The sequence below is a fragment of the Chiloscyllium plagiosum genome, chromosome 13 (assembly GCF_004010195.1).
Source record: "Chiloscyllium plagiosum isolate BGI_BamShark_2017 chromosome 13, ASM401019v2, whole genome shotgun sequence".
Taxonomy (NCBI): Eukaryota; Metazoa; Chordata; class Chondrichthyes; order Orectolobiformes; family Hemiscylliidae; genus Chiloscyllium; species Chiloscyllium plagiosum.
The window spans coordinates 49,420,777-49,448,651 of NC_057722.1; the positions used below are offsets into that span (position 1 = coordinate 49,420,777).

The window sequence follows — 27,875 nt, forward strand, 5'->3', positions numbered from 1 at the left end:
AAGGCTGAGGGGTGACCTTATAGAGGTTTACAAAATTATGAGGGACATGGATAGGGTAAATAGACAAAGTCTTTTCCCTGGGGTCGGGGAATCCAGAACAGACAGCATATGTTAAGGGTGAGAGGGGAAAAGTATGAGAGAGACCTAAGGGGCAACTTTTTCACACAGAGGGTGGTACGTGCATGGAATGAGCTGCCAGAGGAAATGGTGGAGGCTAGTACAATTGCAGCATTTAAAAGGCATTTGGATGGGTATATGAATAGGAAGAATTTGGAGGGATATGGGCCGGGTGCTGGCAGGTGGGACTAGATTGGGTTGGGATACCTGGTTGGCATGGACGGGTTGGACCGAAGGGTCTGTTTCCATGCTGTACATCTCTATGACACTGTCATTTCTTTGCTTACTTTTCACATTACTGCTTTTCTAGATTATTTTGCCAGTTTTGCTTTCATCCAACCTGAGCTCTTTCTTCATAACCACTCCTGAACATAACTGGCAAATCCCACTGTCAGAATGGTAGTCTGGTAATGCCAACATACAACTCGTTCACCTTTGTGATGTAAAATCATTGTGGAAGCTGCATTTCAAAGCTGAAGCACATTGCTTGTTAGTTACTTTTCCAAAGAGGTTTCTTTTAAAATAAGACAAGGATAGGGAGTTCTTCCAGGACAATTACTAAATTCAGCATTTGCCATAAAGCAGGTGACTGCAGACTCCTGTGGTATTAGTAGAGAGATGTTTATATTGCGGGTTTACGACAGGTGGGGTAAATATGCAAGGCTATAAAGCTTTGTTTGCAGTTCACAAATCTAAGGTCGAACAAGTTGTTTACCATTTAGTTTAGAAGACACCAAGATTGAGTTTAGAAGCAAGTTTAATTTCGCTACTAGTAGGAGGTTAGGGACTAAGTCACATCAGCAGAAAGTTTTAGTTCATAAAACATCCAAATTAGTAGAGTCCAGTTAGAAATCTGCAGGTAATTATAATCGTGAAAGCATTCAGATTTATAAGTTTCATGCTGACAGACTTGGAACAAGCTCATTAAATTGTTTCCATTGTTCACAGCAAAGAAATTAAGGAGTCGGTTAAGTAGAACCTCAAGGATGGAGATAGACATATCATTTCTCTGGACTTGACTCTAACAGATGGTGTTTGCAAACAGGTTGGCACTTTGCTGTGTGTTTTGAGATATTTCTAAGCAATTTCTATATTTAGATAGCTTGCTTTGTTGTTTTATTTCTTTGTCTAATAAACTCCTGTTCATTTTTAAATACAATCTGTGGCCTGAAGTGATTAAGCCTCTGGTGACTAATCACCCTGTTAACAAAATACACAGAAAAAACTCAGATTTATCAAGCAAGGTCTCATTCAGAGATCTGACTTGTCCAGTAGTACCATCAGCTGGGATCATAGCATTTTGTACAACTCCTACCCACTTCAGAACTGATCCCAACGTCTAAACAACCCTTAGTTGTACACCAGTACTCCAGCCACATGTGAAAATCACTCACTCATTCGCTTATTCCTGTGCTCATCAGCATGCCAACTGAGACTAATCTGAGATTACTACATTTCCATTCTCCTTCCTAACTCTCTGAAATTTGCTTTCAGGATCTCACTTCTCCTTGCCACCCAAAGTTACTGCTATCAATGTGAACCATGCACCTGCTTCTTCAATCTCAAAATGTCCCTGCAGAATGTCTTCCAGACACTCATGACATCCTTGACCCCTAAACCAAAGAGGCAACCTATCAGCTTGGAGTCACATCTGTGACCATAGAAATGCCAAACTATTCCCCTAATTAATGAATCCCATAACCATTACTGCTCTTTTATTTTTTTTCCTTCACCCTGTATAGCTGAGTTATCCAATGGTATCACCAAGCTTAATATTAGGATGTAATGGCTCAGACTTACCAATTTCCAGATAGTTATTTCGATAGTATAGACTGGAGTTTTACATTGGGACACTGAAGAATCCCTGATATAGCAGAATCTAAGGGAATAGCCTGGTAAGTGAAGAAAGAAAATGGGCAATTCCCCTACTCCTGGAATCCTCCAATTAAATAGAGAATTCAGAGAGTTCCCTTGTAGTTATGCTAACAGTTACCCACGAAAAACTAGGTTTTTCATTGTCCTAAGTTAACCCCAGGGCAACCATTAAACTAATCACTCCACATACCATTAGTACCCCAAGTATATCTCTCCCAGACCTCTTCCAGAACCTTAGCTGACACACCTAATGGCTGACACCAACCATAGCATTGGATACACCCCTCTTCCCTGAGACCTGTTACTCTGTCTCTGCCCTTGAGACCTTGTATCCCACCCCTGTTCTTGAGACCTGGGGTGGCACGGTGGCTCAGTGGTTAGTACTGCTGTCTCACAGCACCAGGGACCCAGGTTCAATTCCAGCCTTGGGTGACTGTCTGTGTGGAGATTGCACATTCTCAGTGTCGGCATGGGTTTCCTCCGGGTGCTCCGGTTTCCTCCCACAGTCCAAAGATGGGCAGGTCAGGTGAATTGGCCATGCTAAATTGCCCGTAGTGTTAGGTGCATTAGTCAGAGGGAAATGGGTCTGGGTAGGTTACTCTTCGGAGGGTCAGTGTGGACTTGTTGGGCCGAAGGGCCTGTTTGCACACTGTGGGCAATCTGATCTAAATTCCACACCCAGACGTTCGACTAAAAAAGGAAAAACCTCATCCCCAGGGAAACTGATACTACCCTCTTTCCTTTGGGACCACATTTCCACCCTATGCTGGAACAGACACATCTGTCCACCCCCTGCTGTTGGAACCCAACATACCTTTCTCAAGAGATCCAAAACACCCCAGAACCCAATAACCACCCTTCTCAAAAGGGCACTGGATCAAAGACCCCTCTCTCCCCTCCCCCAGGATCTCTACCAGACCCAGCACCACCAACTACCCTAAATACTCAGTCACTTAACAGGCACCCTTTCCACCTTAAGCCTTGTCACCCTACCACACTGGGATCTTATCCTCACAGTTACCTTATTCACTCATCCTTTCACAGGAACCATCAATGTGGTTGGACATTTAAATCACAGGATACAGCAAAGTGTGCTGTAAAAAAGGGAGTGCAGTTTATCTTGCTACAACTGTCCTGTAGCACAAGGATACAGTTGCATTTATAGGACAAAGGGAGGAAAAGTGCCAAGTGTTGGGATAAACCCTGAAGACATTTCTTAAAGCAAAGCATATAACAGAATCACAGAAGTGTTAAGGTGCAGAGGGAAGCTATTCAGTCCACTGTGTCTGCACCAGCTCCTCAAAATGATCACTACTTGTCATCAATTTCCTACTTTTTTTCTGAATATGCTTTATCTCTATCCAAATAATCATCCTTTCAAATGCTCAACTGAACCTACTGCCACCATTCAGGCGATGCATTCCATCTCCCAATATCTGCTGAGAGAGCTTTTTTTTCTTAAATCACCCTTGCTTTTTTTGCAAATCACCTTTATTTCTATTCAGTCTCGCTCTTGTTTCTTTTAGAAGCAGGAACAGTTTCTCCTGATCTACTCTCTCCAACCACTGATGATTTTGAAAATCTCAATCAGATCACCTATTAATCTTCTCTCCAGGGAGAACTCTTAGGAATGGGCACCAGATCTGAAACATTAATTGATTTCTTTCCACAGATACTGCCAGACCTGCTGAGCTTTTCCAGCAATTTGTTTTTATAGCCTAAATACCATATCTTGTGTATGTGAAGGAGCAAATGGGTATTTGCAAACCTTTGCCAATGGCATGGAAATTTGATAAGACAGTTATCAAAAGATGTATGGCTTTGAAAACAGGCAGTAAATACAAAAAAGTCAATCATGCTCAAGTTTTATAATTTGCTAGTTAGGCCTCAACAGGTACATTGTATACAATTCAGAACAGCATACTTCAGAAAGGATGCCTATATCTTGGAGAGGGTATTTTGGCATTTGACTAAAAAGACATGAAGCATAAGAAACTTCAGTTATGGCAGGAGATTGGAGAAATTGGATTGTAATTCATTGAGCAGAAAAGTTTTAAGTGGAGACTTAATAGAGATTGAGGGGTTTGGAAGAAAGCAGCAACAGTTTCCTCTGGTACGAGAGTTGTTAACCAGATATAATAGATTCAAAACAGGTGACAAAGGAAGAAATAAGGAAAAATGTTTCTGAGATGCAGAATAAATCTGATAACAGATCATAGAAGATTCCACTGTAGTGTTCAAAAAACAATTAGACTTATATTTAATTCATTCTAGTTAATTTTAATGAATTAATTAGGGATAAAGATAATCTGTCATACTAAACTGAACATTCCTTTAAAGAGTTAATAGTGGCAGGAGAGGATGAGTGGCTTCTTTCTTGGCTATATGATTCTTTGATTTTACGTTAGTTGCAATTTGCCTCTGTCACAAAGTTATGAAAATGGGGCTTTATCTAATATACAGAAAAAGTACAAGAGCATATAGGGAGGAACATCAGATCAGAAACAGGCCATTTCATATTTGAGCCTTTTCTGGCATCTCACAGATCTGGCTGACCTGTGATCCAACTCCATACATTTGCCTTTCCTTCACTTCCTTAAATACATTTGGTTAACAAGATTATTCTCAGATCTACAATAAACACTTGACCTAGCACCAACTGCCACTTGTAAAAGACATTTCTGAATTTCAACAGCCCTTTGAAATTAGAACGGTTTCTTAACTTTATCCCCCATGAGGCCCTGGTCAGACAATTGAGATTATGCAGATGGATATTTGATTTTTAAGATTGCAACGCTCTGAAAATCATGCTTAATGCATCATGGAAATTTGCTCTGGAGTAAAGGAAAACAAAAAGCAAATGTTGTGAACTCTATCATTGGGCAGTTAACAAGAGCAGACTTTTAAGAAGCTAATACAAAGCAGTAGTTGGCCATTCAGCCTGTCAAACAGCTTCCATATTCAAACAGATAATGGCTCCCACTACACAATTTTTCCCATATACTTTGATGTCATTAGCATCCAGAACTCTATTGATTTCTATCTTGAACATACCCAATGACTGAACTTCCACAGTTCACAGATGAAGAACTCTGAAGATACACCAATTAAGCAAAGAAATTCCTTCTCAGTTGTAAACATATTTGTCTTTCTTTCTTCAATAAAATTGGAGGGCAAACAAGCAAACATCCAAATGCATAGTAAAAGCTTCTTGAAATAAATAAAAAGGAAGACAGAGGCCCTAACATAGGGAATGCAGCAAGGGAGCCAGGAACTGGCAGAGAAGTTTAATACGTTATATCAATCTTCACGGTAGAAGACACTCAGAGCATTTCAAAAATATTAATTCAAGCAGGAAAGGGGGGAACAGGGCAGAAAAGTGGAAATAACTACAATAGCTACCAGTCAAGAAGTGTTGCTAGGGAAATTAATAAAGCAAAGGATGCAATAGAGATTTGCAATTTAGAAATACTTAATATCAGAAGACAGAGTCAATACAGATTCATGAAGGCAAAATCATACCTGACAAATTTATCTAAATTTTTTACGACGACAACAAGCAGGATAGACAAAAGGAAACCAGCAGATGTAATGTATTCGGATTTCCAAAAAGCGTTCAATAACGTACCAAACAAAAGGTAACTTAATGGGATGGGTCCATGTTTAGGGTAGCATACTAGCATGGATAGATAACTAGCTAACCAAGACAAGAGAGAGCTGGGATAAAGCGGGTATTTTCATGATGGTAACCTGTAACTGGTAAAGTGCCACAGCGATGAGGACTGGAGCCACAATATTTGTAGTAGAGATTAATTACTTGAATGAAGAAAATAAAGATACTATTGCCAAGTTCACAAATGACACAAACATAGATGTGAAGAATCACAATGAATCACAGGATCCCCACTGGTCATTTGGCCCAATAAGTCTACACTGATCCTTCGAAGAGTATCCCATTTCCCTACCCTATTATTCTATATTTCTCCTGACTAATGCATCTAACCTACACAAGTAATCTAATCTAATCTAATCTAATCTAATCCCTGAACACTAAGGGCAATTTAGCACGGCCAATTCACCTAACCTGCACATCTTTGGACTGTGGCAGGAAACCAGAGCACCCAGAGGAAATCCACACAGACACACAGGGAGAATGTGCAAATTCCACACAGATAGCTGCCAGAGGCTGGAATTGAACCTGGGTCCTGGCACTGAAAGGCAGTAGTGCTCACCACTGAGCCACCATGTCAAAATTAACAGTCTGCGAAGATATATAGATACATAGGCGAGTGGGCTAAACCTTAGCAGATGGAATAGACCAAATGGCCCCATGCCGTATGATCACTGGGTCAGTAAATACTATGCAACCATCAAATCCAAAGTCTCCACTTAGGTTTAATTTTAGCACAAAGAGCAGAATTTTTATGAATGTGGATTCAACATGAGGTTGTTTTTATTCCCTATTCAACCAAGTGAACATCAAATGAAAATTCCTCAACGCACACTTCAGCCAATTTCATGTGATTTTCTTTGGCCTTAGGATGTGGATGTTGTTGGCGAGGCCACAATTTATCACCCAAACTTAATGCCTCGAAAAGGCGGTGATCAGCTGCCTTCTTTAACCACCGCTGCTCCTGAAGGATAGTTGTACATACAGTTTAAAAAAAAAAAAGAGTTCCAGGATTCTGACCAAGCAACAGTGAAGGAATGGCGAGGTAGTTCAAAGTCAGGTGGTATTTGGCGTGGAGGAGAACTTGTTTCCATCCATCTGCTACCCTCTGCATCAGTAAAGACAAGCATGCCCTGGCTAGTGATGGATTTCAATTAAGGGGGTTTTGTCTTTTATTGTATTGACCTATTGTTGGAGCTGCCCTGATCCAGGCAAGTGGAGAATATTCCATCACACGCTTGACACCTAGTTTGTTAATTGCGAGCTGAATGTCAAGGGTAGATTAGATTCTCTCATTGGAAAATTGTTGCCTGGCACTAACATTAATTGTCACTTTGCAGCTCAAGATCTGTTGTCCAAGGGTTAACTGTGTAGATTTTGCGCAATCTTTCCTGCACGTTTTAGGTTTTTGCTAAAATGCGCAGTAAAGGAAAGATGTGTCAACTTGAAACCTAGTCTGTTGTTTGAAACTTGTGAATATGGAGCACGATTCGTTTGCAACTGATACATTGAAATGAAAAAGCAAAATTTCACGAAGCAGCAATCTGGTATTTTTTGTATGTTAAAAAAGGTTCTATGAGAAAAGCATACCATACTTTTGCTGTAAATAAAAATATGCTGTTTAATATGCTTCCCAACATGTAAATATTACATCATAATATCCTTTTAGATGCACGCATCCCAAAACCTATGAACGACTAATCAAGGTCTGCTTCAGTTCCGTATTTGTGAGACAAGTAGGATGATGCGGACTCAGTATATTGAAACATGAAGAATCAGGCAATCAACTTATCATGGTAAGGTAAACATTTTGATTTTAAAGATGCTTGTGCTCTTATTCTTGATAATTGTTACATACATAAATAAATAGACCAGTCTGTTATCTAACAAAGATTCTCAATTTTTCCATTATGCTGGCATATTTATAATTTCTTTTTAAAATGCCTAACCAATAAATATTCACATTTCATTTCACTTTTGATGGTGGCTCACCACTACTTCCTGTATTTTATTTAATCCTATGCACAAATCAACAAGTTACAACTTTTTAACTAGCTATACAAATTATCACCTGCATATTGTAATACAAGTAACTGAGAAATAGAGTTACGCATGTGGTGAAAGATAAATCCACTGACAACTTTTATCTAACATTGCGTAAATTGTATCATACTTTTATATAGCAGTAAAGAATATACAGTTCATCATCATTGTATAGTAACCAACTAATAGGAGCTACAAGCTTATACTATCTTGCATCTAAAAAAGTTCATGGAAAAAGGTAATGAACTAAAATATCAAATACAATGCAACTGGAGGTTTCCAAAAACACCCATAAAAGTGTACACTTCAAAAATAAATCTCAATACATTTAAATGTGCTCTTCTCGACTCAATCCTTACCTGTGATCTTTGTGCCAAAGTAGGTCGTGCATGTCTCCAGAATACTTTCCTTAGGACATCAGGGAACAAGCAAGCAACTACGATAACAATTATGCCAAGCCAGGCTGAACCACTGGACAGCATGTGTACAAAGACACAGTACATGTCTTGTGATTGCAAAAATGGCCTGAAAAGGAAGAGATTGGAGATTAAACATATGGTAAGCGCATATTGCACCTCCACATTCAGGTGAAGCTCCTCCTTACTCCCAGCTAATTACTTTAAAAAAAGTAGTATCTCACACTGCAACAAATTCCAAATATCTCAACTTAAGTAAAAGTTCACACAATGGAGGTGTTTGCAAAACACATTCAAAACTTTAATACGCATCTACAAAGTGTATTGATAACAGTTTCATTTTAACAGGACAATCCAATCCAAACTGTTTTTTTAAGTAAAGGACTCATTATTTTAACATAATTCACTTTTCATTAAGAACGTACACGTCCTAACATATCCTTTAATCTGACTACTGCGAATACGTACAATTTCAGTCATTCCGAACATACAAGTATATGGAATTAGAGAACAAAATTGATTTTCAAATGGGCATTCATTATACCAAATGTCAACAATGAGATATTGTGGGCCCATAACAAATCGATGGTAAAAATATCACCTACAATGAACAGGAAAAGAAAGTACCTTAAATCTGCATACATTACGACTTTCGAAATCAAAATAATTATGCACGTGAATAAACTAGATAACTGTACATAGTATATTGTACTTACACAGCTTAAGTACAGTGTCACACTTAAATGAGATTAATATACTCAAAACAAATGAAAGGAAATCACATTTGAACTTCAAATTATAGAAAACAATGAGACAATCATTCCTTGATATTTAATGGAATTACCATTTAAATGGTATATGCATCAAGCAGCTTGCCCGATTGGCATCACATCCACAAACATTTACTCCTTCCACAATTTACACATAGTAGCATCAATGTGTACTAACTACAAGATGTACTGCAGAAATTCACTGAGACTACTTCGACAGCAACTTCCAAATCTACGATGTGGAGGTTCCAGTGTTAGACTGTGATGGACAAAGTCAGAAGTCTCACGACACCAGGTTGTAGTCCAACAGGTTTATTTGAAATCACAAGCTTGCAGAGCGCTGCTCCTTCATCAGGTGAACTATAATCTGGTGCCGTGTGACTTCTGACTATGACCACAATCGTTTAGAAGGACAAGGGCAGCATGGGAACACCATACCAATGATCCTTCTTTAGAAGATTTGGGTCCAGAAGGGTTAAACTCTGCTTCGTCTCCACCAGTCCCACTGAGATTTCCCAACAATTCCTATTTTTGTTTCTGGTTTCCAGCATCCACAGTTCTTTGGTTCTTGCTTTCTCAGATTAAAAATGTCTTGCACAAGGCAGCCATCTCGACAAAATCAAACCCAACCGCCCAACCCTCGCACTAACACAAGTCTTGCAGCTCGAGGTGATGGGACAGGATTGAGCCATCTGGCAGCCTCTCACTTTAGACTGGCACATACATAGTGGAGGTTGACTTGATCATTTTGCACTTAAAAGAACAACAGAAGATCACTTCAGTAGTTTTCTTCATAACTGAGTAGTCCTCTTAAGGATCCATTCTGCTCACCTTGCATGGGGGAAGGGGTTAGATAACTTGCCCTAAAATTAGTCTGTTCGTCACCAATCTGGCTGGAAAACCAAAACCAGTGGGCTCAGCTACCTGCGATCTGAAAACTGAAAACTCAAATCTCAGAGCAGAAACCATTCCATGAAAAACAATTGTCTTGAATGAACTACCCTGTTTCCCATGAATGCGGGCATTTCAGAGCAATCGCTGCCCTGCAGAAGACTCTAAGAACAGGTGAAGAACAGCTTGGGAAGGTGGTGGTTAGCTCTCCTACTGGAGTGGAAAACCCTAGGATCAAACCAGGATGCGTGGACTTGGATTTGTCATCAAGAACAATCTCATCAGCTGACTGAGCTCCATGTTAGTATCAACGATTGCCTCATTATTCAAATTACAATTGTCAAGAACAAGTAGGGAATGGTTGCGAGTTACTATCCCTCAACACTTGGTGACATAAACAAGTCCAAAAGAGGCTTATACTCCATCCTAGATGCCATAATTACCTAAAGAAAGATAACATTATCCTTCTTGGTGTCTTCAACACCATCTAATGCGCTGAAGAAATTGGCTGCAAGACCAGGAAACACCAAGAATGGTTTGATGAAAATGGCTACATCATCCAAGACCTCATCCAAGGGGTGGAAAGATCTCCACGCCTGATAAAACTACATCACCGGTGAGGCAAACAGAAGAACCCATCAAACAGCAAAAGGCAACTCAAAGAAGTAATAGAGAAATCACTAACCATTGGTAGACTGAGAAAACTGAACAGCTGTAACTCTGTCAACAAGCACAACATTTGGTTTTTTTTTAGTGTCACTAGGTCAATAAATGGACCTAGCACCTTGTCTTCAAATTGTTGCAGAGTAAGGACAGAACTCTTGACAGACAGAAAAACATCAGCCTGTTCAAGTAACTCTTAAACAGTGATACACTTGTACAGGATACGTTTGAGGAAATCCCCCAACTCTCCAAAGATGATCCTGGACTCCCACCTAGTGTAGCATAAGTTGAAGATGCAATTCGACACATGAAGAATGGAAAAAGCCACAAGAGTAGGCAGGATTCCACGGAACATTTTCAAATTTGGAGGAGCTCAGCTTATTCATCTCTATTGAAAATCCTTGCTCTATCAAGAGCTCAATTCTCTCAACTAGACTGTTTCTCTTCGATATATTGCTCATACATTCAGTCTATGAATAGTAAACACAGGAGGAACAGCCCATGGTTAGAGGATCAGCTCTTCACCGATTCTACTTATGACATGACTTTACTCCAGCTGGTTGTTCCAAGTGTTTGCGAATCTTTCGGGGACACGTTTGCCCACTGTTCCAGTGTATTTTGAAATCTGCACTTGGGTTGAGATGACTGGAATTAATTTCCCTGAAAATCAATATAAGCAACACAAGGGAAAGACTTGCTTCCCTTAACTGGGCTGATTACTGACTAAACCATTGGACACAAAGTAACAATTTAACTCACCGTGCTATTCTTCATTTACAGATTGCTTCATATGCACAATCTTTCTTCATTTTCAAAATTCTACTTCAGTTTTATTTTACACCATCGTACTTGAATGTTAAACAATTTGGCTCTAAAACCAAGTCTATGTTTATTTTTTGTGACTATTATATTCAGCCATTTAAAAAGAGATGAATGGTCAGCCAAAAAAAAAGATAGGTTATTAGTTTTAAGTGTGAGGTATATTTTATGCTGAGCAGGAGTATGAAGGGATATGAGCCAAAGGCAAGTGTACAGAATTACACCATTGATCAACCGCAATCTCACTGAACAGCAGAACGGCTTAAATGGGCTGAACAGCCGAGTCCCGTTCCTATGTTCTTAATATGTTAAATGTTTACATTCAATTTATCAAATTATCTAGTTGTACTTTTCATAATGGAACACAGATAATCAAATATTCTGTCAGTTAGTACAAATCACTTACCAAATTATTGCTCCATAAAGCAAAGAAAATCCAAAGTAAAAAATTATTGAACCCCACATAACAAAGTGATTTATCCAGGTCCAGTAGTGTGTCTCGATTCCAAGCTGATTGCGTTTTGAAAATAGAGATGGGGTGGAGGTGAAAACAGAGAGAGATTTAATTTTTTTTTTATAAAGGATTACAAGGAAAACAGCATGCCAGGCATGAAATAAAATGGTTTAAAACAAATTCTAATTAAATATTTACTTCATTGTCTTGGGTTTTAAATTTTATGTAAGTAACTTCAAATGAAATAAAGTCATTTTCAATATTACGAACCAGTCAAGTGAACAATTAATAGTGGAAAACATTCATTCTTTAATAGTTTAATTATGAGGTTTTCACTTTGCATGTAGAGGTGATTACAGGAGCTTGAAGAAATTGTTTTACTATTTACTGCTGCTTGTAATGCCACTATACAAAAGGCAAACTGTTAACAGTGCCAACATAACTAAATTAAAACAATTTACCCACAAATGACCATATTTTATTTTTAAAAATGTACAACTACATTTTGTGTTAAAGATTCTCTAGTGCATACTGATCAAAGAGTTTTAAAAGAGTTACTGAGCAGGTGATTCAGTGAGGACGTATGCGTTATATACCAAACATTTAATGAGAGCCTGAGATAAAACGTTGGGGGATCTATAGTCCCAATCTAATGTCCTCGGGACGGGCTGCTGACTGTGAAATAAATTCAATAAAAATCTGGAATTTAAAAAAAACCTAATTTAGTCGTGACCATGCAACCATGATTGAATGTTGTAAAAACCCATCTGGTTTAATAATTCCCTTTAGGGAAGAAAATCCCATCCTTATCTAATCTAGCCTACATGTGACTCCAGATTCCCAGCAAAGTGGTTGACTTTTAAATGTCCTCTCAAGTAGCTCTAGCAAGCCAAGCAGTTCCAAGGGGGATTAAGAATGGGTAATAAATGCTAATTGAATGAATTTAAAAAAGGCAGGCTTTTCACCGATAGCTGGTGACCTCAAAATGTACCCATTTCAATGCCAGGGCCATAAGTCTAAAGGATAATTATACTTTAGATCAAAGGTGGACAAGTTCTCGGGGCACATGAATTAGATCAGAGTGGAAAGGGGGGGGGGGGGTCGTCGAAGTCTTCCTAATTTCCTGTTCCCATGAGCTAACAAGAGAGAAAACCTCATTTATACATTACTGATCTAGAGGAAGGAGGGCATTGTTGCTACATTTGCAGATGACAAAGATAGGTGGAGGGATAGATATTGTTGAGGAGGCTGCCGAAGGATTTGGTCAGGCTAGGAAACTGGGCAAAGTTGTGGCAGATAGAATACAATTTCAGAAAATGTGAGGTTACGCACTTTCATAGGAAGAAGAGGCATAAACTATTTCCTAAACTTCGGAAGACTTCATAAATCTGAGGCACAAAGGGAGTCAGAGTTGAGGATTATCCAAGTTAACACGCAGGTTCAGTCGTCAATTAGCATTCATTTCAAAATGGTGAGAACAAAAGAGCAGCAATGTACTGCTGAGGCTGTAGAAGGATCTGGTCAGACCACATTTGGAACACTCAGCAATTTTAGGCACCGTATCTAAGGACGGATGTGCTGCCATTGGAAGGAGCCCAGAAGACTTTACAGAATTATCCCACAGATGAAGGACTCGCCATAGGAGGGAGCAGGTGAGGACTCTGAAGACTGTACTTGAGGGAGTTTAGAAGGATGTTTGGGGTGGGGTGTGTTGGATGGGGGAGGGGGGGATTGGATTGAAACTTATAGAATACGGAGGCACCTGGATACAGCGGATATAGAAATGATGTTTCCAGTAGTAGGAGAGACTAGGACCTGAGGGACACAGCTCAGTGAAGGGATGACCCTTCAGAACAGAGAGGAGGAGGAATCGCTTCAGCCATAGGGTGGTGAAACAATGGAACTTATTGGTCACAGAATGCTCTGGATCTCAAGTCATTGAGGTACTGAATACAGAAATAGGTTTTTGATTAATAAAATGGATCAAGGGTTACAGGGAGAAGGCAGAAGAATGGGATTGAGAAATAGATCAGCCATGGTCGAATGCTGGAGCAGACTCATTAGGCCAAATGGTCGAATTCTGCTCCTATATCTTAGGGTCTTAAATAATATGTACAAGGAAAGATGTTGTTGAATAGGAACAAGCTTAATAACTTTCAGAACCAAATATTTGCAAATTCAGTAGAATAAACCATGAAAATTAAAATGAGCTTAGATTGCTGCTGCATATTTTAGTTTGCGGTATACTGCTGAGGAACAAGTTTATAATTGTAGTTTGAAATCTACATTAAGCTAGTCTCTGGTGGGAATAATTTGAGATTTCAAGCTCCAGCTTTTTTTTTGAAAAAGAGAAGATAGTTACCGAAGAAATAAAAGTGTATTTAATTTTAGTGCAAACAATCTGTTTTGATTTGCTAAATTTTTAATTGCTCTTCGATGTATATTGACCATCATTGTTATTGGATTCAGCATGTTAAAAGTATCAAAATTTGTAAAATCCATTAAGCAAACAGCAATTAAATACCACATGACTCAAGGGTATGCTTACTCAACAGTTTGACTTTGTGGCTTTAAAAATGACACCATTGCACATTAACAGTGTAATAGTAGAATATGATATAATCATCTCATTTTATATAAAGCAATATAACATTTGACATTGAATAAAATAAATAATTCAAAAGGATGATATATGCATGCATACAGAAACAGAATAAGTAGGCCATACTTTACACTGTTTTTATGCCATTTGTTAGAATGTGGAACACAACCTTAAGAAGCAATTTTAAAAAAAATTGTGCTTTTAAATAGAAACCAGATGAGCTTATCAATGAAAAAGGGAACGGAACAATATGGTGATAGGCTGAAATAGGGTAGATGCATAAAAAGGAGTCATGTATGGAGCAAAAGACCATAGACTATTAGGCTGAATGGCACATTCATGTGCTGTGAATCCCAAATAACACTTTTGCTCGAATTAGCTTTTACTCAGTGATACCTATTTTTCACATAATGCAGAGCTAACAAAAAGGTAGCCTTTAAAATCTAATCATTCTTAATTTTATGATGCCCCTTATCAGTACTGATTTGTGCTACATGTCACGAAATAAAATCGGCACAGGTAAATGTACATTAGCACAAATACACTTCAATAAACTTCTCCTTATTGTTTAAGCCCTCAACTTTAATAGCACATACTTACCTTTAAAGTAACTGTAATAAACATCACTGTAAAAACCAGAAAGCCAAATGTCCAGTTTCCAGACATCTAAATGTAAGAAGAAACAAGTTAAAACACAAGTCCTGATCTTCTACAACCCTCACAAAGAATGCATATGAATGACTAAGAAAGTGGAGTAATTGATGAATTATTACCTTTGCTAGAAAGCAAGAAATCTCTCCTCTGTAAATTTCAATAATTATAATATTAAACAGATGGGATAGCAATCCAAATAGCCTAATCTACTAATTTGTTTTAAGTAAACTAAAATTACTTTGTAGATAATGATTAAAAAATTCTCATCAATTGAAGACCAATAACTTGTTGAACTCTGATGCCTGCATGGAGATTAGCTTGAGTAAACAGCATAAAATTATACAACCATGTTTACATTGCTCTCAGGAAAAGCAGAACTTATGAGAGTTTGAATATATACACAATATTCTGCTCAGTTCTGTCACAGGGCCAATAAAATGTTTCACATCACAGACAAATGGGCAGCTAAACTTTTTCATGCACTTGAACCTTAAAAGGAAGGCCACTTAGTGTTTCGTAAACCTCAAAGCATAAAAGGTTAATACTCGCTGTGATCACAATTAAATGCAAATATTTAGCCAAGCTGTGCTTTTAAAAATGCTGCGTGTCACTTCCAATTAGCGATCATAGATGTGAATCGAATTTTCCTGAGCGTAAATTGGTCAAACCCTCTGTGGTGTGGGTGGTTTATTAATCAATTCTTTAACTTGCTGTGTTTGAAAAGCAGATGCCAGTTCTTACAATTTTGTTAAAATACATGCATAATAACATCCAAATATTCTAGCTTTATAACTTGGCTCAAAATCTTGTGTCAAACAAATTGCTAAGCCTCTCTCAACAAAACCTTCCAAACCCATAGTCACATATTCCAGAAGGACAAGGGTAGTAGATACATAGGGACAGCATCTGCATGCTTCGCCTCTAAGCCATACACCATCTTGACTTGGAATTGTATTATTGTTTCTTCAAGTCACTTGGTCAAAACTCTGGAATAATGTTGATAACTGTACAATGGGTATTTCTACACCAACTGACTGCAGTTCAAAAAGTTAATTCAAATTGGCTATGAGGGATGGTTAATTAAAAAATGCTTGTAATGTTACTGATGCTTGTGTCCTACTAAAGAATTTTAAAAAGAACTAATGTGGGTCTATAACTGCCCCCTAACCCCATCCAGCTGCATCAAGGGGAACATCACTAAGTGTAAATTCATCAAGTCACATTGCATTTTTACTTAGGATTTAAAGTGCTGCTCGTTGTTAGAGTTAATATTGCTGAGCCCCTACTATACTAGAATCTTATGATTTCAAAGCTTGCATTTATTTTGAGATGGAGCACAACTGAAAAGGGAAACAAAATTGATCCTCTTACATGTTAATGAAACAAAGACTGAAACTTAGGTTGGAAACCAAGCCTTCTTTGGGTAGTCTGAACTTGGTTGAAAGTACAAAAAGGACACTAATTAATTCAAGCTCAGAGGAAATTGATGCACCTGGTGACATAAAACAGGTAAGCAGAAGATGACAGGATACTGAACTGGAAAATAAGCAAACACACAATCGCTGCATTTATTTCTGCTACATCAAGATAATATTGGTGGATCTAAGATATCCAGAATGAGTTAAGGAGTTTATGCAAACATGTCGCATTTTGGGTGAAGCCCATGTTACAGGAATTCAGATTGGCTGTCAGCTGAGGATCAGGCTAGTTCCTGGAAGCAGCTTAAAGAAAACATGACTGGATATTTTGAAAAGCTTAATGCAAACTTTCAAAATTGTTTTGTAAAAGGAAAATCACGTTTGAAAAATTTGACAATTCTTTGAGGATAATGACAAGCAGAGTTGATTAACAGAACTGGTGTCTGGATTTTCAGAAAGCATTTGATTATGTGTCACATAAAATGTTATTGCACATGACAGAAGTGCATGATACTGGGGTAAAGTCTTAGCATGGATTGAGGACTGGTTATACATGACGGAATTATATTAATGGGTCTTTTCAGGTTGGAAACATAACTAGTTGAGTGTCACAAGGATCAATTACTTACTATCTACTTTAATGACCTGGATAAGAGGGTAGAATGCAATGAAACTAAATTTGCAAATTATACAAAAGTAGTTGGAAGGGCATTTTGTATGTGAGTCAAAAGAAATCTGCACAGGGATACAGATAGGGTGCGTCAATGGGCAGAATGCTGGCAGATGGGGTTTATTATTGGAAAATGTGAGGTCACTTGGGTAGGAAGAATTAAAAGGCGGAATATTATTTAAATGGAGATAGACTTCAAAGAAAGTGCAGCACAGAGGTCTAGGTGTTCTTGTGCATGAAATACAAAAAGTCAGCTGAGAGGTGCAGCATGACATTAAAAAGCTAGTGGAGTTTTGGCCTTCATTGCTGGGAGGTTAGAGTTTAAAATCAGGGAAGCCTTGTTACAACTCTACAGGTAGTGAGGCTGCACCTGGAATACTGTGCAAAGTTTTCATCCCATTAAAATAGGATTTAATTTTTTTTAAAGAATGATGCACTAGCATTAGAGGCAGTACAAAGAGAGATGTACTGGGATGAAAAGGTCGACTTTCAAGAACGGCTAAATAGGTTAGCTCTTTGTTCATTATCTAGAAGCATGCGGGGTGATCCTGTTGAAATATACAACATCCTGCAGGATGTTGAGATGTTTCCATTTGTAGGCAAATCTCGATCTAGGGATCATCTTTGTTGAATAAATACCAAAAGAACTATTCTTTCAGTGAGTACTCTCAATCATTTGTTGGGGGAAGGTTCCTCAGGTGACATTGAGCGATTACAGGAGGTCTGGGAGAAAGTGTTAGGAGTGGAGATCACTGGAAACTTGGGAGGACATTTGTGAGAGTGCGAGGAAGATTTCAATATGTAATAGGACCCATGCTATGCAGTTAACGATTCGCCATAGAGCTCACCTGGCCCCAGATTGTTTGCAAAACTTAAGCAGGGTGTATCTTCAATGTGCCCCAAAAGAAAGATAAATACAGGTACCCTCACTCATTGTTTGTGGTCCTGCCACAGGCCCCATACATGCTGGAGCGTTGTGGCAGCAGTAAGAGAGAGGATCTTGGGGACCGAAGTCAAGGTGAACCCGGTTTCACTTCTCTTGGGTTTGTCGAATTAATCTCCCTCAGATGTACACGGGAAAAAGCTTTTTAACATCCTCACTTTTTGTGCGAGGAAGAACATTCTGATGTACTGGATATCTGAGAACCCCCCGGGTCTGTCAGGGTGGCACAAATTAATTGTGGAAATATTCATTTGGACTTACTTACAAATAGGGGTGCACCAGAAAACAGAATTTTTATAAGACATGGCAGCCCTTTTTGAATTATTTGGAAGCAGATCTGTTCGCCATTTTCATCAGGGCTTTTGCCTAGCCATGGTGGTTTGGTTTAATAAGCCTAATGCCCTGAAGTGAAGAATTTCGAGCAAATATGGGTTTAATAGTTGATGCGCTCGAAGGTCGAGAGCTGAGGTTTGTTACGCTGAGCGGTGTTATTTATTTATTATTGAGTGTGGTTGGCAGTTCTTTCGTAGAATAGTATAGTAGTTGATTTATTGTTTTTGTTATAATATTATATTTTATATTTTTGTAATTTTATAATTTTGTAAAGAAACTTTTTTCAATAGATATCTAAAAAATGGAGGATGCTGTAAATCAGACAAAAATAGATATTTCTTGGAAAGCTCAGCTGGTCTGGCAGCATCTGTGGAGAGAAACCAGAGTTAATGCTTTGTGTCAAGTGACTCTTCCTCAGAACAGTTCTAAAGGAGGAAGAATCACTCAACCCAAAGTGTTAACTCTGATTTCTCTCCACAGATGCTGCCAGACCAGCTGAGCTTTCCAAGAAATATCTATTTATGTCTTAGCATCTTTACTGAGTAAAGGGACACTTGTAAAACGGCAATGCAAAAGAATTTCTCTCTCTTCCCCACATCCCCTCTTCATCCTAAAAGGGTGATGAATGCCTGGAATTCTCTGAGACTTGTGGAGGTTATATCATTGAAAGTATTTAAAAAGAGAAGGTATAAAGATTTTTGAAATACTGGGGAGGGAAGAGTTATTATTAGTTGGCATGAAAGAGGATTGGAGGTTGGGGTAGATAAGCAATAGTCTTGTTAAATGTTGGGGCAAAATTGAGGGGCTGAATTGTCTGCTGCTGCTTATTTATTTTGTTATGACGGATTTCAGGTTACTGCAACATCCTAACTGTCTGCTGAGAAAGCAAATTTAGCACAGTTCTTTTATCTCCTTAACTTGAATGGCCTAATACACATTTTAAGCTTATATTGTCACAAAATGGTGACCTGTCGACCACAGATTTCCATTTGAGACAGGTCTTCAACTTGCAACAGATGACATAGGACCTCATCCATCGTCACTCTTATTAAAAGAACTAATAAACAACATTCTATTATTTAATTTGGAATTAATGAGTAATATAGTTTTCATACTTGGACATAATCTTGCAGGTGCCAAATTAGGTATCATGCAAGTAAACAATCTAATTCCCATGACTATACTCGAACGGCACTGAAATACTAAGTTCTACTTCATGAATATGAAGCAATAATATACATGCTGAAAATCGTTCTGTATTTCAAAATGATAAAACTTTCTACATTTTGTCAGAACCTTGCTCATTGGTCTCCCTCAAAATACAGCCCTCCCAAATACATATGATAAACAGCAACCAGCTTTGAGAACAAGCATGACTACCAATTTCCTGGCAGTAATGACAATCCTCTTGAAAAGATAACTTCACAATAGTCTGGCTTTCTCAGTATTCTAGAATTATCTATTATTTCTCGATCAGTACTAATAGAAAATAAGATTTTTTTAAATTAAGAACTGCAATTTACCTACTAGAAAATACTAGTTGTAAATCACACTTTTGCTATATTGAACTACATTTATACATTACTAACAGATCAAAACATACATGTTTGCATGCAAGTAGGCATTCATTTCACATGACTACACTCGTTTTGAATTTCAAAATGGTCTGATAATTTAAGAAAATAATGAATAATCTCAGCACATTCTAAACTACAGTAGGCCACACAGACTATTTTAGCATGAATAAACTTTTACAAATTCCAGAGTGTTATATATTTAAGGATAAAGCCGGTTATATTATTTATTAAAGTATTAATAAAGACTACACTTTCTATCATGTGTGCAACAGATTGATGCAACTTTTTTTCAAATCCATTCATTCATATATTGGAAATATTTCCAAGACATCAAAGATCTAGTTTAGAAGGAAAGTAATTGCAGTACTGAAAGTTTGTAATTTTTTGAAAACTAAACCCTCTTGTATCCAAGTGAATTGAGAAATATGAAGAATGTATAGCCTTTATCACCTTTTGCCCCACCCCATAAATGATACAAGATCCAAAACAGTCAACTCTTACCAGTTGCCTGTTAGATTTCAAAATCTGAAGTCATGCATGCGGTGGGAGAGGGGAAAGGAAAAGAAAACAGTAGAAAAACCAAAATTTCAAGCATTTAGAAAAACCCATCAATTGCACAGCTATCAAAGTAACAATTACAACACTTCATCTATCCCATGTTGCACCTTCTGAAAAGAGAAAAAAATAATGATTGGTTAGGGCCTCATCACATTTTCAGATGTTCCAAAGTGTGTTATAGCTGATGAATTATTGGTTCAAATTCTCCAAATATAGTACCTGATTGCTGTTAATTTGAACAGTATAGCATTTCAATTAAACTCGACAACTTTATTCATTTTCAGAACTAAAACAACCTTTAGTTATTTCCTGCGAAGTTAAACGTAAAAAGTTACTATAGTCTCAGAATACCATAGGACTGCTCTCTCAGAAAGAGATGACTGGTGGTAAGTTTAACCTGAGGATCACCTCACCTCAAGCGAAGCGCAAAGTTGAAAAGGCTGAACATTCATTATAAGCTCAGCAGGTGTGGGAATTGAACCCATGCCACTGGTGTCATTCTGCATCACAAATCAGCCTTCCTGCCAACTGAGCGAACTGATCCTCATTATTTCTGGCATTATATTGATGTTGAACCCATGTAAATGTTAAGTTAATACATTTCAAACAACTTATATATGACATGGTATACTTCATCTGAATGCTATAAAGGTAACAGGATTTCATTTATTTATGCTATTAAGGATGTAAGCAGTGATGGAAACTCTAAAAGATGCTCAGTTCCCAACTTATCATATCTTAAAGTCAAATAAACTTTAAAATAGAAGCTATAATTGAACAAAAAAAAAGGCTTCAAAGAATTTTAGTTTTAACAAGAAGCCCTACCTGACCATTGCCCATCATGGATGCATCATCTCCTCTCAGAAGATAAGAACCAAAGAAAAATATAAAGGCATGACAAAATCCTAGCAGTGTCCAATACAGAAATCTTTTGAGGGACAAGACCTCATTTCTGCTAATCTCTCTGTAAAAACACAAAATATCACAGGTTTTACAAAATATCAATAATGATTTTAGTTATTTGTCTGCCTAAATATGACATTTTGCTGAGACCTGAAGCATATTTTAAACTTATTCACAACTTGAAATTCAGATTAATACGAGTATTTCACCTGAAATTCATCATTCTAGTTTCCAGGTTGAAATGGTTATTTACTTTTGTCTGAATGCAGTTCATTGCCTCAATTCAAATAAGGAACTAACTCTTCCATTCAGCGTGTGGAAAAGGTGTAAAGAAAACAATATTTAAATTCAACCTACTTGTACAATGATGGCTTGTTCTGAAGTATGTGGGGCTGCACATCTTGTTCAAACAAACTATACATGAGAATGGGTAAGGAAGTGAAGCAAATGTTGTACAACGTCAGGTAAGCACCATCATATAATGTCTGTAAGAGAGGTAAATTAATGCAGTGCTCTCTAGCTATGAATTCATGTACATTATATACATTCTTGCTATCCAGTACAAAGACAAGACTTGTGAAAAAAGATATTACACTTGAATGCCAAGGAGGTTCAACTTTAAATGAGGAAAGCATTGTCTTAAAGATGACTTGTGGGAGATTGCTTCAAATGCATAAAAACCTGACATTTCAGGATCCTAATATTTCAGAAATGAAGAACAATGTAGATATTACATAAACATAAAAATGCCTTTCATACCTTTGTCCCAAAGCACTTCACATTCTATGAATTGGTTATTAAGTGAGCAGTTTAATGAGGTTTAGGAAGAGAATTCCAGTAATTATTGTCCAGATAGCTAAAGGCATATCTGGTGAATGGAGGAGTGAAGGGTACTAGGAGGTCCAATGATAGGAATGCAGATTCTGTTTAGAATTGTAGGACTAAAGGAGATTACATAGATGGGAAGGGCAAGACTATATTGGAATTTGAAAACAAGGCTCAAATTTTAATAGTTGATGCATTTATAAGCTGGCAGCCAACGTAGGTCAGTGAGTACACAGGCCTGATGGGCGAATGGGGCTTATGAGCTAGAAGAGAGATAGTAGATCAAAAGGCAGTGACCAAGCTTCCACCCCAATATTCTTAAGTGGCTTGGTTTTAAAATGCTTCAATGAAGCACACAGACAGTCAACTATGTTAAAGGTGTTTATATAAACAAGTCTGTTGTTTGTGTAATATACCTAATGTAATCCTCATCTATGATCAATGCTGTGTGAAAAACAGCAACAGAAGTTTGAAGAATAATCTCAAAGCAGATGATAGACTTAAATGGTCTAACTGCTATCCTGAAAGAGGCAGAAATGGAGTCTGGAATTCCTATTATTATCAATGAAAATTCCTCAAATTCCGAGCAGGTAGAAAAATTGAAAACGTAACCCTTCTATTCAAAAAAGGAGGGAGGTAGAAAGGAGGTTCTAGACAAGTTAGCCTCATACTTATAATAGGAAATGTACATTATTATGACCATAACAGAATATATTTTTAAAATGTGATCAAGCAGAACCAACATAGCATTGCAAAAGGGAAATCATTTTTACCTAGAATTTTTTAAAATCAAAGTAACATTCATGGTAGGTAGAGGAGAACTGGTGGATGTAGTATACTTGAATTTTAAAAAAGACACTTGATAAGGTACCACAAACATTGCCACACAAGATAAAGCACATGGTGTAGGAGGTCAACATATCATCAATAAATTACTGGTTGGTTAACAGGAAGCAGGGTAGAGAGAAAACACGTCTTTTTTTGATTGGCAAGCTATTACTATTGGAGAACCATGAACATAATTGCTAGGTCCACAACTATTATAAACTACATCAGTTTTTTGGAGGGGAGAATAAAGATGTGGTAGTTGGATTTGCTGAATGCTCAAGATAGGAAGCAAGTCGTCAAGAGGAGGTAGTGTATCGGCAAACATATAGACCAATTCAGTGTATCAGCAAAAATCTAGCAGATCAAATAAAATGTGGGAAGAGCGTGCTCATTTTAGCAGGAAGAATACAAAAGCAGTATGTAGAAAGAAGGTGCAGAACTTGGAGGCAAAAAGGAATTTGGATGGCCAGGTACATGAATCAGAGTTAATATATAGGAACAGTAAGTCAGCAAATGAATAAAGTCATCTATATTCTATTCTCCTTACAAAAAAGTTGTGAAGTTTTATTGCAACTGTACAGAACCTTTGCTGAGACACATCTGAAGTGCTGCTTACAATTTTGATTTACTTATTAGAACATGATGATAAAATTGGGTTAGAAACAGCTCAGAGAAGGTTCACAACTAATTTTTGGGATGAAGGACTTATCTTATGAAAATCTATGTCAGCAGATTAGGCCTATATCAAAGAAGAGAGGTAATCTTATTGAAACCCAAGATTGTGAGGGGACTGGATAAACTGGAAGCTGTTTCCTCTTGTGGAAGACACTAAAATTTATGGTACATGGCTTAAGAGTAAGAGGTCTCCTTCCTTTAAAAAAAGTACATTAGAGATGAGAGGAAATATTTTGTCTTAATGTCCTTAGATGGTGGATTTTTCTTCCTTCGAAGGTAGTGGAGGCTGAGTCTTTAAACCTATTCAAGGTAGAGATAGATGGATTTTTGATAGGTAATGGAGGCAAAGGTTACGTACTACAGACAAGAAAGCAGAGCTGAGACAAGCCACAACCAATCAGATCAGCCATGATCTTCTGGAATGACTGGGCACGTTCATAAAGGGCCAAATTGTCTACTCCAGCTCAAAGTCCTTTGCTCCGATAAACCAAAGTGCAGCCATCTGGTTGCGCTGTAGTCAATTGTTAAGTAAAATGTTTTCAGATATTTAAATTGTTAATTCAATTAGCAAGTGACAATTTCAGAGCCTCAACAAGTCTTGCACAAACTGCATATAGTATCTTTCAAGCTGCCATGAAAAAAATAAGCCACATATCAGGAATTACTAATTCTAAGGTACTTTCTTGAATTCTCTCAGGCATCTATGCAAAAACATATAGCCACACACGGATAAAATTTGTAACCATGTGTTATGTCATCCTACTGTTAAGAAATTGAAGTTCATTTCAAAAGCTTGCTAGGATGAAAACGCCAACAAATGAAGTTGAAGTCCAGAATGCCCTGCCATATAAACTTTACACTTTGAATAACCAGCCTCTTCCTTCAGAAGCTTGAAAACCCACTAAATGACAACTTGAAAAAGTAGAACATAAGCAGAAAAAGTTTTGTCTCAAAATCATTAATTCATAAAAGGTAATGTTTACCTGCTGTGAAAACAAACAGAAGAACTGATACAAAAACTGAGGCGTAATAAAGCAGACATTCTGGGAAAAAAGGAACATAGGTTTGGTTAGTCTTGGTTTTAACATAGTACCAGACACCTTTCAAAAAGAATACACATAATGTAGGCATATGTGAAACATTTCAAAATTCACACATCTAGATTTTGATTACGTTCTGCACCTGCAGTTAGATAAACTTTCTGCATAAGGTTTTTTTGATATGGTCTCTTTTTGACACTATTGAGCAGTACTTTGCACATATCAGCAGAATAAGCACTGAAATTCAAACTGTGCTGAAACAATGTTTACAGAGCCCTATGTCAATGAAGGGAGAGAAAGTTATGTGTCACATTCCTGATTGCAACTTCTTATGAATGCATTCTCTTCCAAACAGCTTATTGACGTTTAACATTTCCATTCACAAAGCAAGCATTTGGACACAGCCGAATATTCATAATTCCGTTGATATTACTTTAGCTTCAGAGTCAGAAGTTTGAGACCTCAAAATCCACTCCGACAAAATCAAAGAGCAATAGTCCAGTGAGGAAACACTGCATTGTGGGTTGAAAAGTTAAACTGAAATCCAGCCAATTCTCTCAGCTGACTAAGAGATCACGTGATACTGTTTTGAATAGAAGTAGCAGTTCTTTCCAATGTCCTGGCTAAACGTCAACCAACATTACAGAAATCAAATGTATAGGCATTATTATAATATTGCTAGTTGTAAAAATCTTGCTCTGTACAAATTGGCTGCTGCATTTTCTACATTACAGTAGTGGCAGTTTGCGTCTTGTAAAACAAGCATTAAGTATTAGCTGGAGCAGCTCAGGAGCCACACAGTCTCTGCCAGATTTGCTGCAGTGGACCATTCACTGGCCTTTCAGCCAGTTGAGCTTCTTATTTCTGCTTGTTCTTCCAAAACCCTCCCAAAATGTCAGTTTCTGTCGTTCACAGCTGTCAGGAATATTCCTGCTGCAATGTCAATGTCCATATCTTCTGTATCCAGTACAATAGTGACTAAACTTCAAAAGTACCTAACTGACTAAGAAGTGCTCTTGTAGTTATAGAATGGTCTTTAGGGAGTGTAAGCTATACATATAAAACTGCACACAGAACATCAGAAGTCAGGAGAAAGGGACAAGGAAAGAAAAGAAAATGTAGAGATAAACTACTTTGTTAAATAACAGGTAAATGTTAAAAATGTAAACAAAATCATCCATAATATTCTTTTAAAATTCATCCAGATAACATACCTTATAAAAAAAGTACTGTACAAGATGTGATATTCTAACATAATACAAGTGGCCATGGACAAATAGTAACTTAGCAAGGAATTTGAATCTTGCTATTGCATAGTCACTATTTCTCACTGCTTGCCTTCCTTCTTTGCCCATAATACCTGTGGAAAGAAAATATTAAGACTGCATAATTTTTAAGTTAAAATTCTGAAACCTTTAAATGGATTACATCAACTTAAAATATGCAATGTATATATTTTTAAAATAGGATCTGTGTAAAATTGTAAAATATAAAACTTTAAATGCAACAACACAAGATCTCAAGGCACTTCATAATGAATATAGATCACACCCACAGCATACACTGGGAGAAATATTATAATAAAGTCTTTTATGCCAAGAGCTGGATTTTGTGTAGGCTTTGCAGTGGCAGAGCCTTTTAGGGGCTTATAGTCTGCCATTAGTGAAAGAGTCAGTGAGTGGAAAAGTGTTGCAATACAATCCAGAATGATTTTAATGTTGTACTCTAACTATGTCTCAACTTGAGAATCAATGAACACTCAATTCATCTTCAATTAGAGTTGTATGGATCGGTTCAACTGTCTATTACAGATCCTAGTTCACAATACATGTAAATATCTTGTGTACACAAAATAATGATACAATTTAATTTTAGATAGGGGTTTATTAATTAGCAAGTTCATAGGAATTATTGGAGAATCTCACAATGCATCTTTCTGACTTTGTTTCGTTTGATTGACAGGAAGCTCAAATCTTGCTTATTACACGGCACAGCCCCACTTAATGGCTTAATTATCAAATAATGATTGCACAATTATATAAAAGAGAAAAATCAAACGTTAGGCACCTTAAAATAGTTTTTATCAAATACACATGTAGGAAAAAAACAGAAAGAGACAATTTTGTGACAAATATACTTTATACACAAGAACATTCCAATTAATTTAATCGACAAGAGTCTGGATGCTATGCGATGCATCATAACTCACTTTTAGCCAATATCCTTAGAACTGTTGACCCCATTACAACCCTGTTCATTCATGTGATCACAGTTGTAATATACAAACAGGCAAATTTGCTTTACATACAGTACCTATGCCAATATTTGCTTCCATTATCATGCTGACATCATTTGCACCATCACCAATTGCTAAGGTAATAGGTTTGGCTGGCGATGTCTTTAAAAGCCTGACTACCTGTAAGTATATAAAACCAATAACAGAGTTTAAGTCATAAAATTCAAGATACAAGACATCGTACATACACAGAACTACACAGACATGTAAGCAAAATTTTCAAACAATTTTTAAAACCTTATGTTAGATGCTTTATCTGCTTAAAGCTCTCATGTTGGAACACGGGAAAAAAATAGTGTCAGTCAGTCAGTGTGGCTACAACCTGAGTATGATAGTTATTTGTATGCAACACTGGAGAGAAAAGCGTCCGATTTGCCCCTATGGGCAAATGCAAGAAGTGAAGTTGTAGATGTTGCATTTAAGATGGTTGATGTGTCATAGACTAAAACAGGAGGTCATAATGATTCTGTTCCACACAATGTGCCTGACCTCCACAGCGTATTGCTTACGTTATGACAAACCTATCCAAAGGAAGAGAGGTTTTGCATGCTGAAACTGACTTCTGTGAAAAAGACAAATTAGCTAACTGAACAGACTTGTGCCAAAACTTGCTATGCAAAACAGTCAGTTATGGGGAGGATACTTTCAGGAGCTAATTATTCAACTGGAGTCAGACACAGCCTCTATGTTGAAATTACAAAAAAAAAGCACCATCAACAAAATCAGACATTTAAAAATAGCGCAACGTAACAGTTGTCTGCACTTCATCAGGTTTTTTTTGGTATTTTCTATCACCTCAACATGTGCATTGCCTTTAGACTGATGAGGATTGATA

General features: G+C 37.4%; 1 protein-coding gene across 7 annotated transcripts in view; it reads right to left on the bottom strand.

Annotated features, from left to right (window-relative positions):
• Positions 1-27,875, bottom strand: part of atp11b (ATPase phospholipid transporting 11B (putative)) — a 175,332-nt gene that overhangs the window by 49,236 nt on the left and 98,221 nt on the right. For 4 of the 7 annotated variants that reach the window (XR_006313418.1, XM_043702356.1, XM_043702353.1 and 1 more), the window contains 9 exons: positions 27,058-27,160; positions 25,959-26,104; positions 24,688-24,747; positions 21,734-21,861; positions 21,299-21,437; positions 20,417-20,440; positions 14,921-14,986; positions 11,671-11,774; positions 8,065-8,230 (listed from right to left, as the gene is read on the bottom strand). Coding sequence is in view for 4 of the 7 variants with exons in the window: in XM_043702356.1 (XP_043558291.1) it covers positions 8,065-8,230; positions 11,671-11,774; positions 14,921-14,986; positions 20,417-20,440; positions 21,299-21,437; positions 21,734-21,861; positions 24,688-24,747; positions 25,959-26,104; positions 27,058-27,160 (936 nt within the window). In the remaining 3 variants the exon portion in view is untranslated. Of the gene's footprint in view, positions 1-8,064; positions 8,231-11,670; positions 11,775-14,920; positions 14,987-15,093; positions 15,122-20,416; positions 20,441-21,298; positions 21,438-21,733; positions 21,862-24,687; positions 24,748-25,958; positions 26,105-27,057; positions 27,161-27,875 lie in introns of all 7 variants that reach the window. The other 3 variants (XR_006313419.1, XR_006313420.1, XM_043702354.1) reach the window with 2 other exon arrangements.